Source organism: Apium graveolens, chromosome 10, assembly GCF_009905375.1.
Source record: "Apium graveolens cultivar Ventura chromosome 10, ASM990537v1, whole genome shotgun sequence".
Classification (NCBI taxonomy): domain Eukaryota; kingdom Viridiplantae; phylum Streptophyta; class Magnoliopsida; order Apiales; family Apiaceae; genus Apium; species Apium graveolens.
The window spans coordinates 229,583,016-229,594,113 of record NC_133656.1 but is presented as its reverse complement, the minus strand read 5'-3'; the positions used below and the strand labels follow the sequence as shown (position 1 = coordinate 229,594,113).

The window sequence follows — 11,098 nt, the reverse complement described above, 5'->3', positions numbered from 1 at the left end:
AAGAGCAACTGTCCTTGACTTTCCTCCTTTCCTCTTGCTTCTTTGTTCCATCTCCAGCTCATGAGTCTTGAGCATTCCATAGATTTCGTCAAGAGTTGTTTCATCAAGATTGTAGTTGTCTCTTATTGTCGTTGCCTTCAAATCCCAGCATTCAGGAAGAGCTAACAGGAACTTAAGGTTTGAATCTTCATACTCTTTATCAACCAATGACAAATCATTCAAAAGTTTGACAAATCTATCATATAAATCATTCAATGACTCATTAGTCTTTGAGTTAAAGTGTTCATACTCTTGAGTGAGTATTGTCTTCCTGTTCTTCTTAATTGTATCAGTTTCCTGACACCTTGTTTCCAGAGCATCCCATATCTCCTTAGCAGTCTTGCAGTTGATTACCCTGTTTGACATTACATTATCAATGGCACTATGCAGTAAGTGTCGTACCTTAGCATCCTTAGCAATTGATGATATGTCCTCAGCAGTATAATCACTCTTCTCCTTTGGTACGGTCATTGCTGCTTCACCTGTAACTGCAACAGCGAGTTTGGTTGGTTTGTGAGGACCTTCCTTGATTCTATCCAGGTATTCTGGATCTGTTGCTTCCAGGAACATGGTCATCCTTACCTTCCATATGGGATATTCTGATGGTCTCAGTATGGGGACTCTGATGGTCTCATACCGACTCTGAATTTGTGTCTTTGGTGGTTCCTCAGTTGTGGTAGGCTTAGTTGGAGTTTCTGTGTCCGACATGATTGTGTTTGGATCTTTAACTGTATGTGAGTTAACAGATAGGTTCTGATACCAATTGTTAGGTCACACACACTGTAGAGGGGGTGAATACAGTGTATAGTACACTCAAATCGAACTTTAAGAACTTAAGTAACAGAAAACAAACTTTATTGAAACAATAAACTCTGTTACAGTATAGAACTGTTACCTCTCAGTGATGAACAAATATCACGAGAGCTGCTAGGGTTACAATGAATAATCTTTTCTAATAATGATAACACTTATAGTGTAAACCCTATGTCTCTGTTTATATACTACACAGTTACAAGATAATCGCTAATTGATATGGAATATAATTCTGCTTCCTAAAATATATCAATCAGATATCTTTTCTTCCAAGTATTCCATTCTTCACGAAATTCCTTCTTCATGCATATCTCTTCTTATGTTTATCTCGATCTTCTTTCCTTTAATCAGCTACTGTCCTTATCTGATTGTCCTTCAGCACTTAAGTTCTGATATCTATCTTCTGAAGATTATCTCCTGATAATATAAGTACTGATATCCTTAAGTCCTGACTTCCAGTATAAGTACTGATCAACAGTTAAATACTGATTTATCCTGTTCACGTAAGATCTGAAAGCTAAACATAAAACATATTAGCCATGACATTATCAAATATATCTAACAGGCTGAACCATTTCTGAGCTCCCCCCTTTAATGTTGATGCGAAGAATCGGCATCTGGTTAGGTCACTATAATCATAAATATTAGAGATTTGCTCGAAATAGTTCAGATGCTCCTCGGGGTCGGCCAGCCCATCGAAAGAGTCAAAATTGAAGTGCTTCAGGCCCGATTCTCTAGGGGTAGATTCCAATTTCTTGGTAAACGGGGTGGCTACCACATCCACTTCCATATCGCCTTCTACTTTTCTCTTAAGATCCCGAAGGGCCCGGGCCATTTGTTCTTGCTTAGATTCCTTTTCCGGCTCCGGATCGGAAGAAACATGAATCTGGTGTGCCTTTCTTTTTAGCTTTTCTTCTTCCTCCCGGATTCGCTTTTCAATAGCTTCTTGAGCTTTGGCTTCTTCTTCCTTCCGGATTCTCTCTCGGAGGGCAGCTCTCTTTATCTCATCCCTGGCATCCTCTGGTGGTTTCTTTAAATTTTTTGTAATCCGATCAAATACGGATCCTCGGGATTCTCCGGACCGTTCTCGCTGATCTCCTGGGCGGGTCTCAGGTTCGGCATCATGTTTTTCCTTCCACAGGTCCATCGCAACCTGTATTTGATCTGGGGTCATGTTTCCCCAGGGGTTGGCGGAATGCTTATGTGCAGCTTTCTCGATGACTATTCTCTGGTCTCCTGGATGGAGATTTTGAGATGGAGTATGGGTTATGGGGGGGCCTTCATCCAGATCTTCCATATCTACGTCCCTGGGTTGGGGTGGAGGTGGGAGGAAAGAAGTAGAAACGACCGCTTTGCTCTTTCTTGTAGTCATGGTTATTTAACAGTACCACAAACTCAAAGTAATATAATTCGTAAAAAACAGATCTAAGAGATTGGGAGTGGCGTTCTTACTGAGGGATGGTATTCTGAGTTGCTGGGTAGGGTAGAAGTTGCGGATATGAACACCACTGGACGGAGGTTCGACCCCTCCTTCTAGCGCCAATGATAATTCCAGATCACCTCAGGGCCTTCTCCTTGTTGGGCCCGAACTCAAGCTCCGTTTGGACAGAAATGGCGGCAGCGTGCGGTGTAGCTGTAGGGTGGGAACCTACAAAATAGAATCGGAGGGGGTGGCGTCCCCGCGTCACCTCCGGTGTGAGAATGAGAAAGGGTTTAAAGGAGAAAAGGGGCAAAACGGGAATTATGCAAGTATTTTAATGGTGTGTACATGTGTGTGTGTGTATGTAAGTAGAGGTGAGAGAGATTGTAACCTGTAACCTTCCTTCTGTCCTGCCTTTTATAGGCCTCCTACTAGGGTTTAGGGGTTTGTACCTTTTAATCTGGACCGTAGGTGTGCCTTTTGGACTGTCGGGCATCTGGACGCCCGGGATGCATCAGAGTACTACCGGATCCGGACCGTAGGAACGTTCTGGATCCCGGGTACCTGGACGGTGGTGATGTTGTCACGTGTCATGGGCCCTTCAAGGTTAAAGCTGAGTACTTCCTGGGCTCTTGCTATTGGGCCCTGGGCCTAGAGATGCACAAAAGGCCCGTCGGGCCGGGCCTCGAAAAGCCCGGGCTTTTTGGTCAAAGCCCGGCCCGGGCTTTGACTTTGACCGGGTTGGGCTTGTGAAAAATATTAGGGCCTTTTAAGGACCGGATGCGGGCCGCGCCGGGCCAAACCGGGTCGCGCCGGGCTTTCACGGTATCATTGAAAATATTAAAATGCAATTCATAAATTATATAATTAAATTGATTACTTCATCAAAATAAAGAATAAAAAAACTGTAAAAGGAAATTGCAACTGGCATATAATTATAATTGTTGTCTGTTACATTACATAGAGTCAATCATACAATACATACATGCTAACTGCTAACAGCTAACATAATGCAACTATTACATAGAATTTAGCACAGTGTGAAGGAAGGCCTGTATAATTATAAATCATTATTAGGCTCAAAACACCTCCAGCTACTTGGCCATACTGAGAAAATGCCTCTGATAATCCATTATCTGTGGTGTAGAAATCTGCAGAGATTGATCAACCTGTTTCTCCGTAACTTTCAATATCTTCCTCACTTTCTTCTTCTGAAGTCTCTTCAATATCCCTTTTATCTTGTATTCTTCTTGACGCATCCAAATGATCTTTGTAGCAAATACACACTTCCATCGATTGTGGACTTAAACGGCTCCGCTTTTCAATTAATATTCTGCCACTAAAAGAAAAGGCAGATTCTGAAGCTACGGTGCTAGCTTGGACAGTTAGTATATCACGGGCCATGGCAGCCATAATAGGATAATGGCCTGCTCGACTCTTCCAAAACTCTAATATATCAGTTTGTTCCCCAATAAAATCAGTCATTTTATATTTAGCTAATTCACTACTTGAATTTTTAGTTTTTGACTTCTTACGAGAAATAGCAAGTTGCACAACAATATCCCTACTACTGCCACTTTCAACAGGAATGTCGTGTGGTTTAGCACCATATAACATATCATAATGATCATAGAATGCATGTAGTGAGGTATTAAATTTTTCGATAGCAATTTTTGTATCATCAGCACCTATTTCTAAGTTCTGATGAATGCATTCTACCAAACCTTCCACACCTTCCACACCTATTTTAGGATTTAAAGTAGCAGCACAAGAAAACAGAACATGAATATCTGTATAATATTTTAAAAATTTTGATCGCATTTTTAAAATAGTTTCGTTCCAGAAAATGTTACCAATATTATTTGCAAATGTCAAAGAAACCAAGTAAAGTTCTTCCAATGCTATAGGGCACGTAAGATAATAAACACCAACCTACATGTAGACTTATAAAAATATTCAAGAATACCCATTAATTGCTGAATTGTAATCCAATCAGAGTCATCAATGTTAATAGGATTTTCAGATCCACACACAGTATTATAGAACTCCATTAAAATATCCTTTTGTCTAACAGCACGACGTAACATTTTATAAGTCGAATTCCACCTAATAGGCATGTCAAACTCTGGTTTTAAAATTTTTTTACCTTGAGAAGTTACAAATTTCTTAAAGTCCTGCCTTCTTTTATTTGAGTGATAAATAAATGTAAGTAAAGCTTTTATTTTATCAACTATAGGCCTTACATTTGCTAGTCCTTTTTTAACAACCAAATTTAAAACGTGACATACACTTCTGTTGTGGAAAAAAACACCACCCAAAAAAGGATTTAAATCTCTTTGTAACATGCTAACAGCAGAATTATTATTACTAGCATTATCAAAAGAAATACTAAAAAATTTATCTTTTATTTTATATTCTCTAAGACAAGTCATAATTGTTTGATAAATAGCATTTCCGGTATGAGGATGCTCAAAAATAGTGAAACAGATAATACGTTTAGACAATTCCCATGTAACATTATCGATCCAATGACAAGTTATGCATAGATAAGACAAATTCAGATTATGTTCAGTAGACCAAACATTACTAGTTAAACTAATTTTACCCTCAAAATGTTTAAAAAACCTGATTAACTCTTTCTTTTCTTTATAGTAACCTTTAAGTGCATCACGTCGGAGTGTAGTTCTACTGACCTTTTTATATTTTGGCTGCAAACCTTGATGTATATAGCTAGTCATGACATCGTTGTCGAAGTGATTGAACGGCATCTCGCTGGATATTACACACTTCATTTGCAAATCTCTTTGTAAATCTTGATTATACGTCCAAGTGTGACCCGTCTCATCGATTTGTGCTTGAGTAAATTCTGGATTAATTTTTGCTTCGCACAAATCATGATGTCTGCTCAAAGTCGATTTTCCTTGAGTTCCAAAAAAACTCCCACAAGTTTTGTGCCTTGCCCTTTCCTTTCCATCCGGTAGCTACACCAATTCATAATAATCCCAACATTTAGTTTTGTGTTTGTGTGGGATCACTGTATACCCCGGAGTCGATGAAGCTCCACCTGTAACCGTAAGAGGCTGGCTGGAAGAAGCCATTTATATTACTAAAGATAGCTTGTAAATCAAAAGATAACAGAGAGCTTGTAAATTAAAAGATATGTGTGATGTGTGAATTGTAAATCTAAATAGGTAATTGTATATGGTTATATATATACGAATATATATATGACCGTTGAATGTTGATGAATAGAATATACGTTGTAGTCGTTTACTCCGTTCCTCGTCAGCACAGCAGACAGCAGCAGCCCAGGAGCTGAATTGTTTGTACTTTATGTTGAGTAATTTAGGGTTAGGGATTGAATTGTTGAAAAGGGGGTTGAGTTTGACTAATTGACTTGTTTTGTTTCCTCTCCTCTCCGGTCTCCAGTGTCAAACAAAACAAGTTTATAAATTAAAGTATCAAACACAACAACATTTTATAAATCAATATTTCACTATAAATTATTAATAATTTAGTACTAAACTAAGCAAACTTTCATAAAATTATATTAATTATTATTTTAAAATAATTAAATTAGAAAAGTGAAGTTTAACATAATTAAAATCAACATAACAATAATATTTAAAGTTGAATATATAAATAATAAAATTAATTATTCGAATAAAAATCGAGTTTAAATCTGGCCTTAACCGGGCTTTTATTCGGGCCGGGCTTTTCAAAAGACCGGGCTTAACCTGGGCTTTTAACCGGGCCGGGCCGGGCTTTGTCTAAAAATATAGGGTCCGTCGAGGCCCTAAGCCCGGGCCGGGATCGGGCCGGGCTTGACCGGGTTTTGACCGAATCGGGCCGGGCCAGAAAATCGGGCCCGGGCTTTTTGTGCATCTCTACCTGGGCCTCTGTTATTGGGTCTGCATTATTATAAGCTATCAACTATAATAATACTTATAAATTATAATAATACTAGTTTTGTATTTCATTTGTTTTGCTGGCTGCAACTTGAATCAATAAACTGCAAAGGCCCGCACACACAGCCAGCATTCGGCTCGCACAACTCGTAACTCGCGGTTAATTGTGTATCGATTATGAGTCTAATTTTGACGGTTCAAATTTGGTCCGAGCCTCGCACGGAATGCGCAATTGGCCAAGTATCCGCGTACAAACACAGAGAGAAAATGCCATGTTTTGTTGTGACTGGGTCATGGGAATCGGCATTATTTAATCAGTTTAACTCATGAATTTTCTCTTCTTTTTTAACACCATTTACATTAGTACAAATCTGTTTGCAGTCTTAAAATGTCAACCCCGATAACTTTTTAACAGCTTCAAAATGTAATTGACATTTCCTAATAATTTACTCCAAACCCTCGATTTAACCAGAAAACGACCTCGAATTATAATACAGAAACAGGGACAAGGCTAAATAATTAATTGTATTTGAGGAGTAAAACTAAAAAGAAACAATACAAGAAATACAATTGCCGGCTATATTGAGTTGTAAATTTCACCGGATTAAGGAAGATAGAATTTTGACAAAAGCCGTCCACATAGTTCCCTTCTAAACACTTTGGTTAAACCTACTTGTAAGTTGTAAACATAGTCACCCTGTACTAACATGCATCAAGATTCTATAAATGTATCGTCCTTGTCATTTACGTGTGTGTACCGTTACACAAGTCTCTATCATTTACCAATTCAAAGGACAATTTCGTCATTTCACCGTTAGAAATACGTTATGGTAGTAAAATTCCATGTTTAATCATCCATTTGTTTTCTCGTGAAGAAGAAGCGCCTCTTGTTTTTGCTTTTTGGACTTCTCTATTTATACTTGATTTAGATGCTCTAACCACACACGCTATATAAACATCTACTCATCTACATGTAAGTTACATGAAAGTAGAGAATAATAAAACAAAGAGAAGAAAAAATGGGGTTGAAGTTTGACAAGGAAGAGCACAAAAATGATAAGAAAGACATTAGTTCCACACCGAAGCTAAGTTTGTACAATTTTCCGAGCAAGAAAAAGGAGCCACTGGGAATGCTAACGCCACCGATGCCGAGCTTCGCGTCGATACCGTTCAAGTGGGAGGAGGCACCGGGCAAGCCAAGAACCATTGATGCTGTTGCTACCAACGGAAGAAGTAGTGCAGTGCCTAAGTCCAAGGCTGTAAGGTGTTTAGTCCCACCTCCAAGGTTAATGAATATTGGTACTAGTAAAGTTACCAATATGCCCTCTCCAACGACGGTGCTCGATGAACCTTTTAGCATAGGGCGATCGTTTTCATCAAGTGGTGCAAGATCATTTTGGAGCCCTGAAGTGCAGGGAGGAGATAGCAACGGAAGGTTTAGCATTAGCTTAAGCTCATCATGCAGGCGAGGGCGTTGCAACAAGGATAGTAGAGTTAGCGGTGTTGAGGGTAGTATGGACTTTTCATCTATTGTCGATAATTCTGAAGATAAAGTCAGGGGTACTACAAGGAGGATGATGAAAAGAAGATCAAACAGCTTCTTGATCGTGTCCTCTACAAGTTCTAAAGTGTTGGTAAGTCTCGTTTAAGTACTATATGTGATTGTTACGGAAGTTGTGAGTTGTGATCTAATTACTTCTATACTTTTTTTTTTGCAGTCGAGCCTATATGAAAGCTTTAAGCAAGCAGTGCCATGGAAACGCATTCCAGAAAAGATAAGAAAGATGAGTTCTTGAAGGCTTCATTAAGTACTTACCACGCGTGGGGCGCCTCTAATATACTAATTTCAATTCTTGTACCATATAAAGAAAGTGAAAGTCGCCATCTTTCACTAGTTATTCAGTTTGAAATTTCAACTTAGGAGTAGATCTTATAATTTATATATACCACTGTTATTTTGTAGAAATTTGAACTCTAAACTTTTTTCTGATCAAAACAACTTGGACTTGCTGTCATTTAACTGATTCATATACCGAAAGTTGGATGTGGAATGGACTGGTAGGCAAGATTTATATACGTTCTAGATGAGATTACAGATAAAGTAGAACATGTATACTAGTTCACTAGAAGAAATTATGTGTTACTAATATTCAACTTCTGTGAGCTCTTAAAGATGTATGCGAAAGCAGTTAAGCTGTCATTCTCTTGACTTCAATACATAAGCCATTACAAACAATAGAAAGGTCAATTATGATCCTAATAGAAACTTGATTGTTCACCATTTGCCACTAAAACGTGAATTGCATAAATAGTCCAAATAGAACATCTGAGATTTGCTGTCTTTACATGCTCCACATAGCTAGCTAAAACAATAACCAACTACTAATTACCATTAACATATTAACCAACTACGCCACTATAATTAGAGCCTGCAGCCAGCCAACTAGAAGGGCTAGGAGCTTCTTGTCAGTCAATGATGTGCAGCAGCAGCAGCAGCAACGGATGAGAGCAACAATCTTCTCTTCTTGTAGTTAGCCTTGAAGCAAGATTGCCTTAGCCGCTTTGTACTCTCGCTCAACTCGAGTTCCGGGACTCTTTCCAGCATCCTCTTGTGTTCCTCCAGCATTTCTATCTCTTTCTTACTGCTCATTCCCATCTCCTAATACACGTATATAAAAAACACACTCAAAGTTACAAACTCCAGATGATTACTAAATGCACATTAAAATTTCATCATTATTACCAACTCTTCCGCTATAACGTGAAATACCTATCATTTATATATATACAACTCTATTAATGCAAAAATACAACTATGAACTTAATTACTAGTCAATTTTCATTAATTAGCTATTTTGTCTATAATAATTTTATATATTTTTAATATTTTCAACAACTCAACTTTTTCACCATATGCATATATTGTGCAGATTTTGCACGCACATTGTACAAACTTCGTGCACAAATATTATTTGATAGAGTTTATGAAAAACATATTCTAATATAAGTACCTTCACATTATCAATGAGACACTGGAGGCTCTTAATTTTCCGGTGTGGCCACCTCATAATGCGAAGCTCTCTACATCTTTTCTTTAACACCGTAAGACCAACCTTAAGTTCCCTGGCTGCCTTGGTGATTGGAAGATCAAAATACTGTCTAATTTCATCGAGTTCCAGGGCCGATGTTTTAGGCCTCACTTGTTGCCGTAACACAACTTCATCATCATATTTGACGATTGCATTAATATTGCTACTTTGCTCACTCTTCAAATTCATTGTATTTTTTACATCTCCTAGATCATTAGTAGCAGAAACATTAAGACACAGCTGTACATGATTTGTACCGGGTATCATCATCGAAATTGGCTCTGCAACATCCAAAACATTTTCCATATGCAAGGAAAAATCAGAATAATCATCCTTAATATTCATTGAATTTAGGACCATATTCTCATGATCCGCAGACCCACCAATGCACTGATCAAAAATACACTGAGACTGATCAGTGCTCATATCGTAAACAGATCTACCATAATGAGTTTGGAAATGCTGACGTTCGTGATGAGTTATTGTTGCATAAACAGGCATTGCATCAGTAACCGTATTCTGTTCACGGTACCAAGACTGATCATGAGTTGTCTTCATTGTTGCATCAACAAAAGTATTCTGTTGTTCATATGAAACCTGATGATCAGGTTGAGTTGCCACTACCGTTGGTATTGCACCAGTCAAGGTATTTTTGCCTTGATAAAAAGAAGATAAATCGACGTCCTCGTCGAGGCTACGAGTGATTTCTTCAATATCTGCCAAGCTTAGTTCTGGAATGTTGTCATATTGCATCGGGGGGAGCCAAGGTTCGAAAACAGGATCAGATAAAGGATCAAATTCACCAATGCGTGAGTAACTATCAAAAGATCTGCATGTACAAGATAAAAAATGAACATGGTCATCAAAATAGCTTAGATAAAAATAACATTACTTGAATAAGCAACACTACAAGCTAAAACGCACAAGCAATGCATGTAGTGTATGTATTAGTACCTACCCTGTGGTTTCTTGATCGTTCAAGTAATTGAACTCTGGCAAGTTAACTTCATTATTCAAAATAGAATTCATTTTTCCTGACTGGAGAAATGTACGTGGAATTTTTTTTATGATGATGGTGATGAAAAAATGAGTAGTAGAAGGAGATGTATATATACTATGAAGAGGGGATGGATTCATTCATAATTGGGAGGGGGTGTGTATATATGATTGTGGGAGTTACAATGAAACTGTGAAATGAATACTGATTTAATTATCGTAATTAATGATTAATAGCAATTACCAATACTTAACAAACGAGGGGGTTTATTCATGTATCTTTGGGTTTAATGCCTGCTTTGTTACTTGACGCGTATATTTACACGCACTGATCACCATGCACCTACGTATTTCTCTCACACGCCCGGGTGCTTACATTTGATTTCTCAAAATTTAAAAGAATTATTGTACCGTAGAAAATCTTTTTGAAAATAGGGGTGTATTGAGCAAAATCGAATACTTTCAAACTTGATTAGAACTCGATTGAAAATTTTGTGTTTGATCTTGAAGTCGATAAATTCTTTAATTTCAAGTTTGAAACTTGACTTGTAAAAAGTTCATTACAAGAAAAAAGGATTAATTATAACTGATGTAATATGATTGTGTCTAAATTCAACTGCAGACGGTCGAAAAATTTTGGAACGGCTAAATTCGACTGGCCCCGATCGAAAATTAATGTTCAAAGTTAATCGGTTGAATTTACAAATAAATTCAACTTGAACCGGTTGAAGTAAAAACTGTCGAATTTAAATCGGTCGTATTTATAGTAAAATTCGACTAAAAAAATCGGTCGAATTTATAACTGGAGGGAAAAAAGCGGGAAGTTTCCCACC

At 37.8% G+C, this 11,098-nt stretch overlaps 1 protein-coding gene and 1 long non-coding RNA gene across 2 annotated transcripts; one reads left to right on the top strand and one right to left on the bottom strand.

Annotated features, from left to right (window-relative positions):
• Positions 1-3,178: 3,178 nt before the first annotated feature.
• Positions 3,179-5,700, bottom strand: LOC141693407 (uncharacterized). The gene is made up of 2 exons (XR_012563118.1): positions 5,532-5,700; positions 3,179-5,356 (listed from the first exon to the last, which is right to left on the bottom strand). It is a non-coding gene; the product is annotated as an uncharacterized LOC141693407 (long non-coding RNA).
• A 1,364-nt stretch (positions 5,701-7,064) lies between these two features.
• On the top strand, positions 7,065-8,195 carry LOC141689075 (uncharacterized). The gene is made up of 2 exons (XM_074493249.1): positions 7,065-7,814; positions 7,899-8,195. Exons 1-2 carry the CDS (start codon positions 7,200-7,202, stop codon positions 7,974-7,976), a joined length of 693 nt encoding a protein of 230 aa, XP_074349350.1. The 5' UTR covers positions 7,065-7,199; the 3' UTR covers positions 7,977-8,195.
• The last annotated feature ends 2,903 nt before the right edge of the window (positions 8,196-11,098 follow it).

Excerpts from the sequence above, each read along its gene's own strand:
- LOC141689075 (XM_074493249.1), top strand. The coding sequence starts at position 7,200 with ATGGGGTTGAAGTTTGACAAGGAAGAGCACAAAAATGATAAGAAAGAC. Across the intron at positions 7,815-7,898 it reads CTACAAGTTCTAAAGTGTTG|TCGAGCCTATATGAAAGCTT; the intron begins GTAAGTCTCGTT and ends TTTTTTTTGCAG.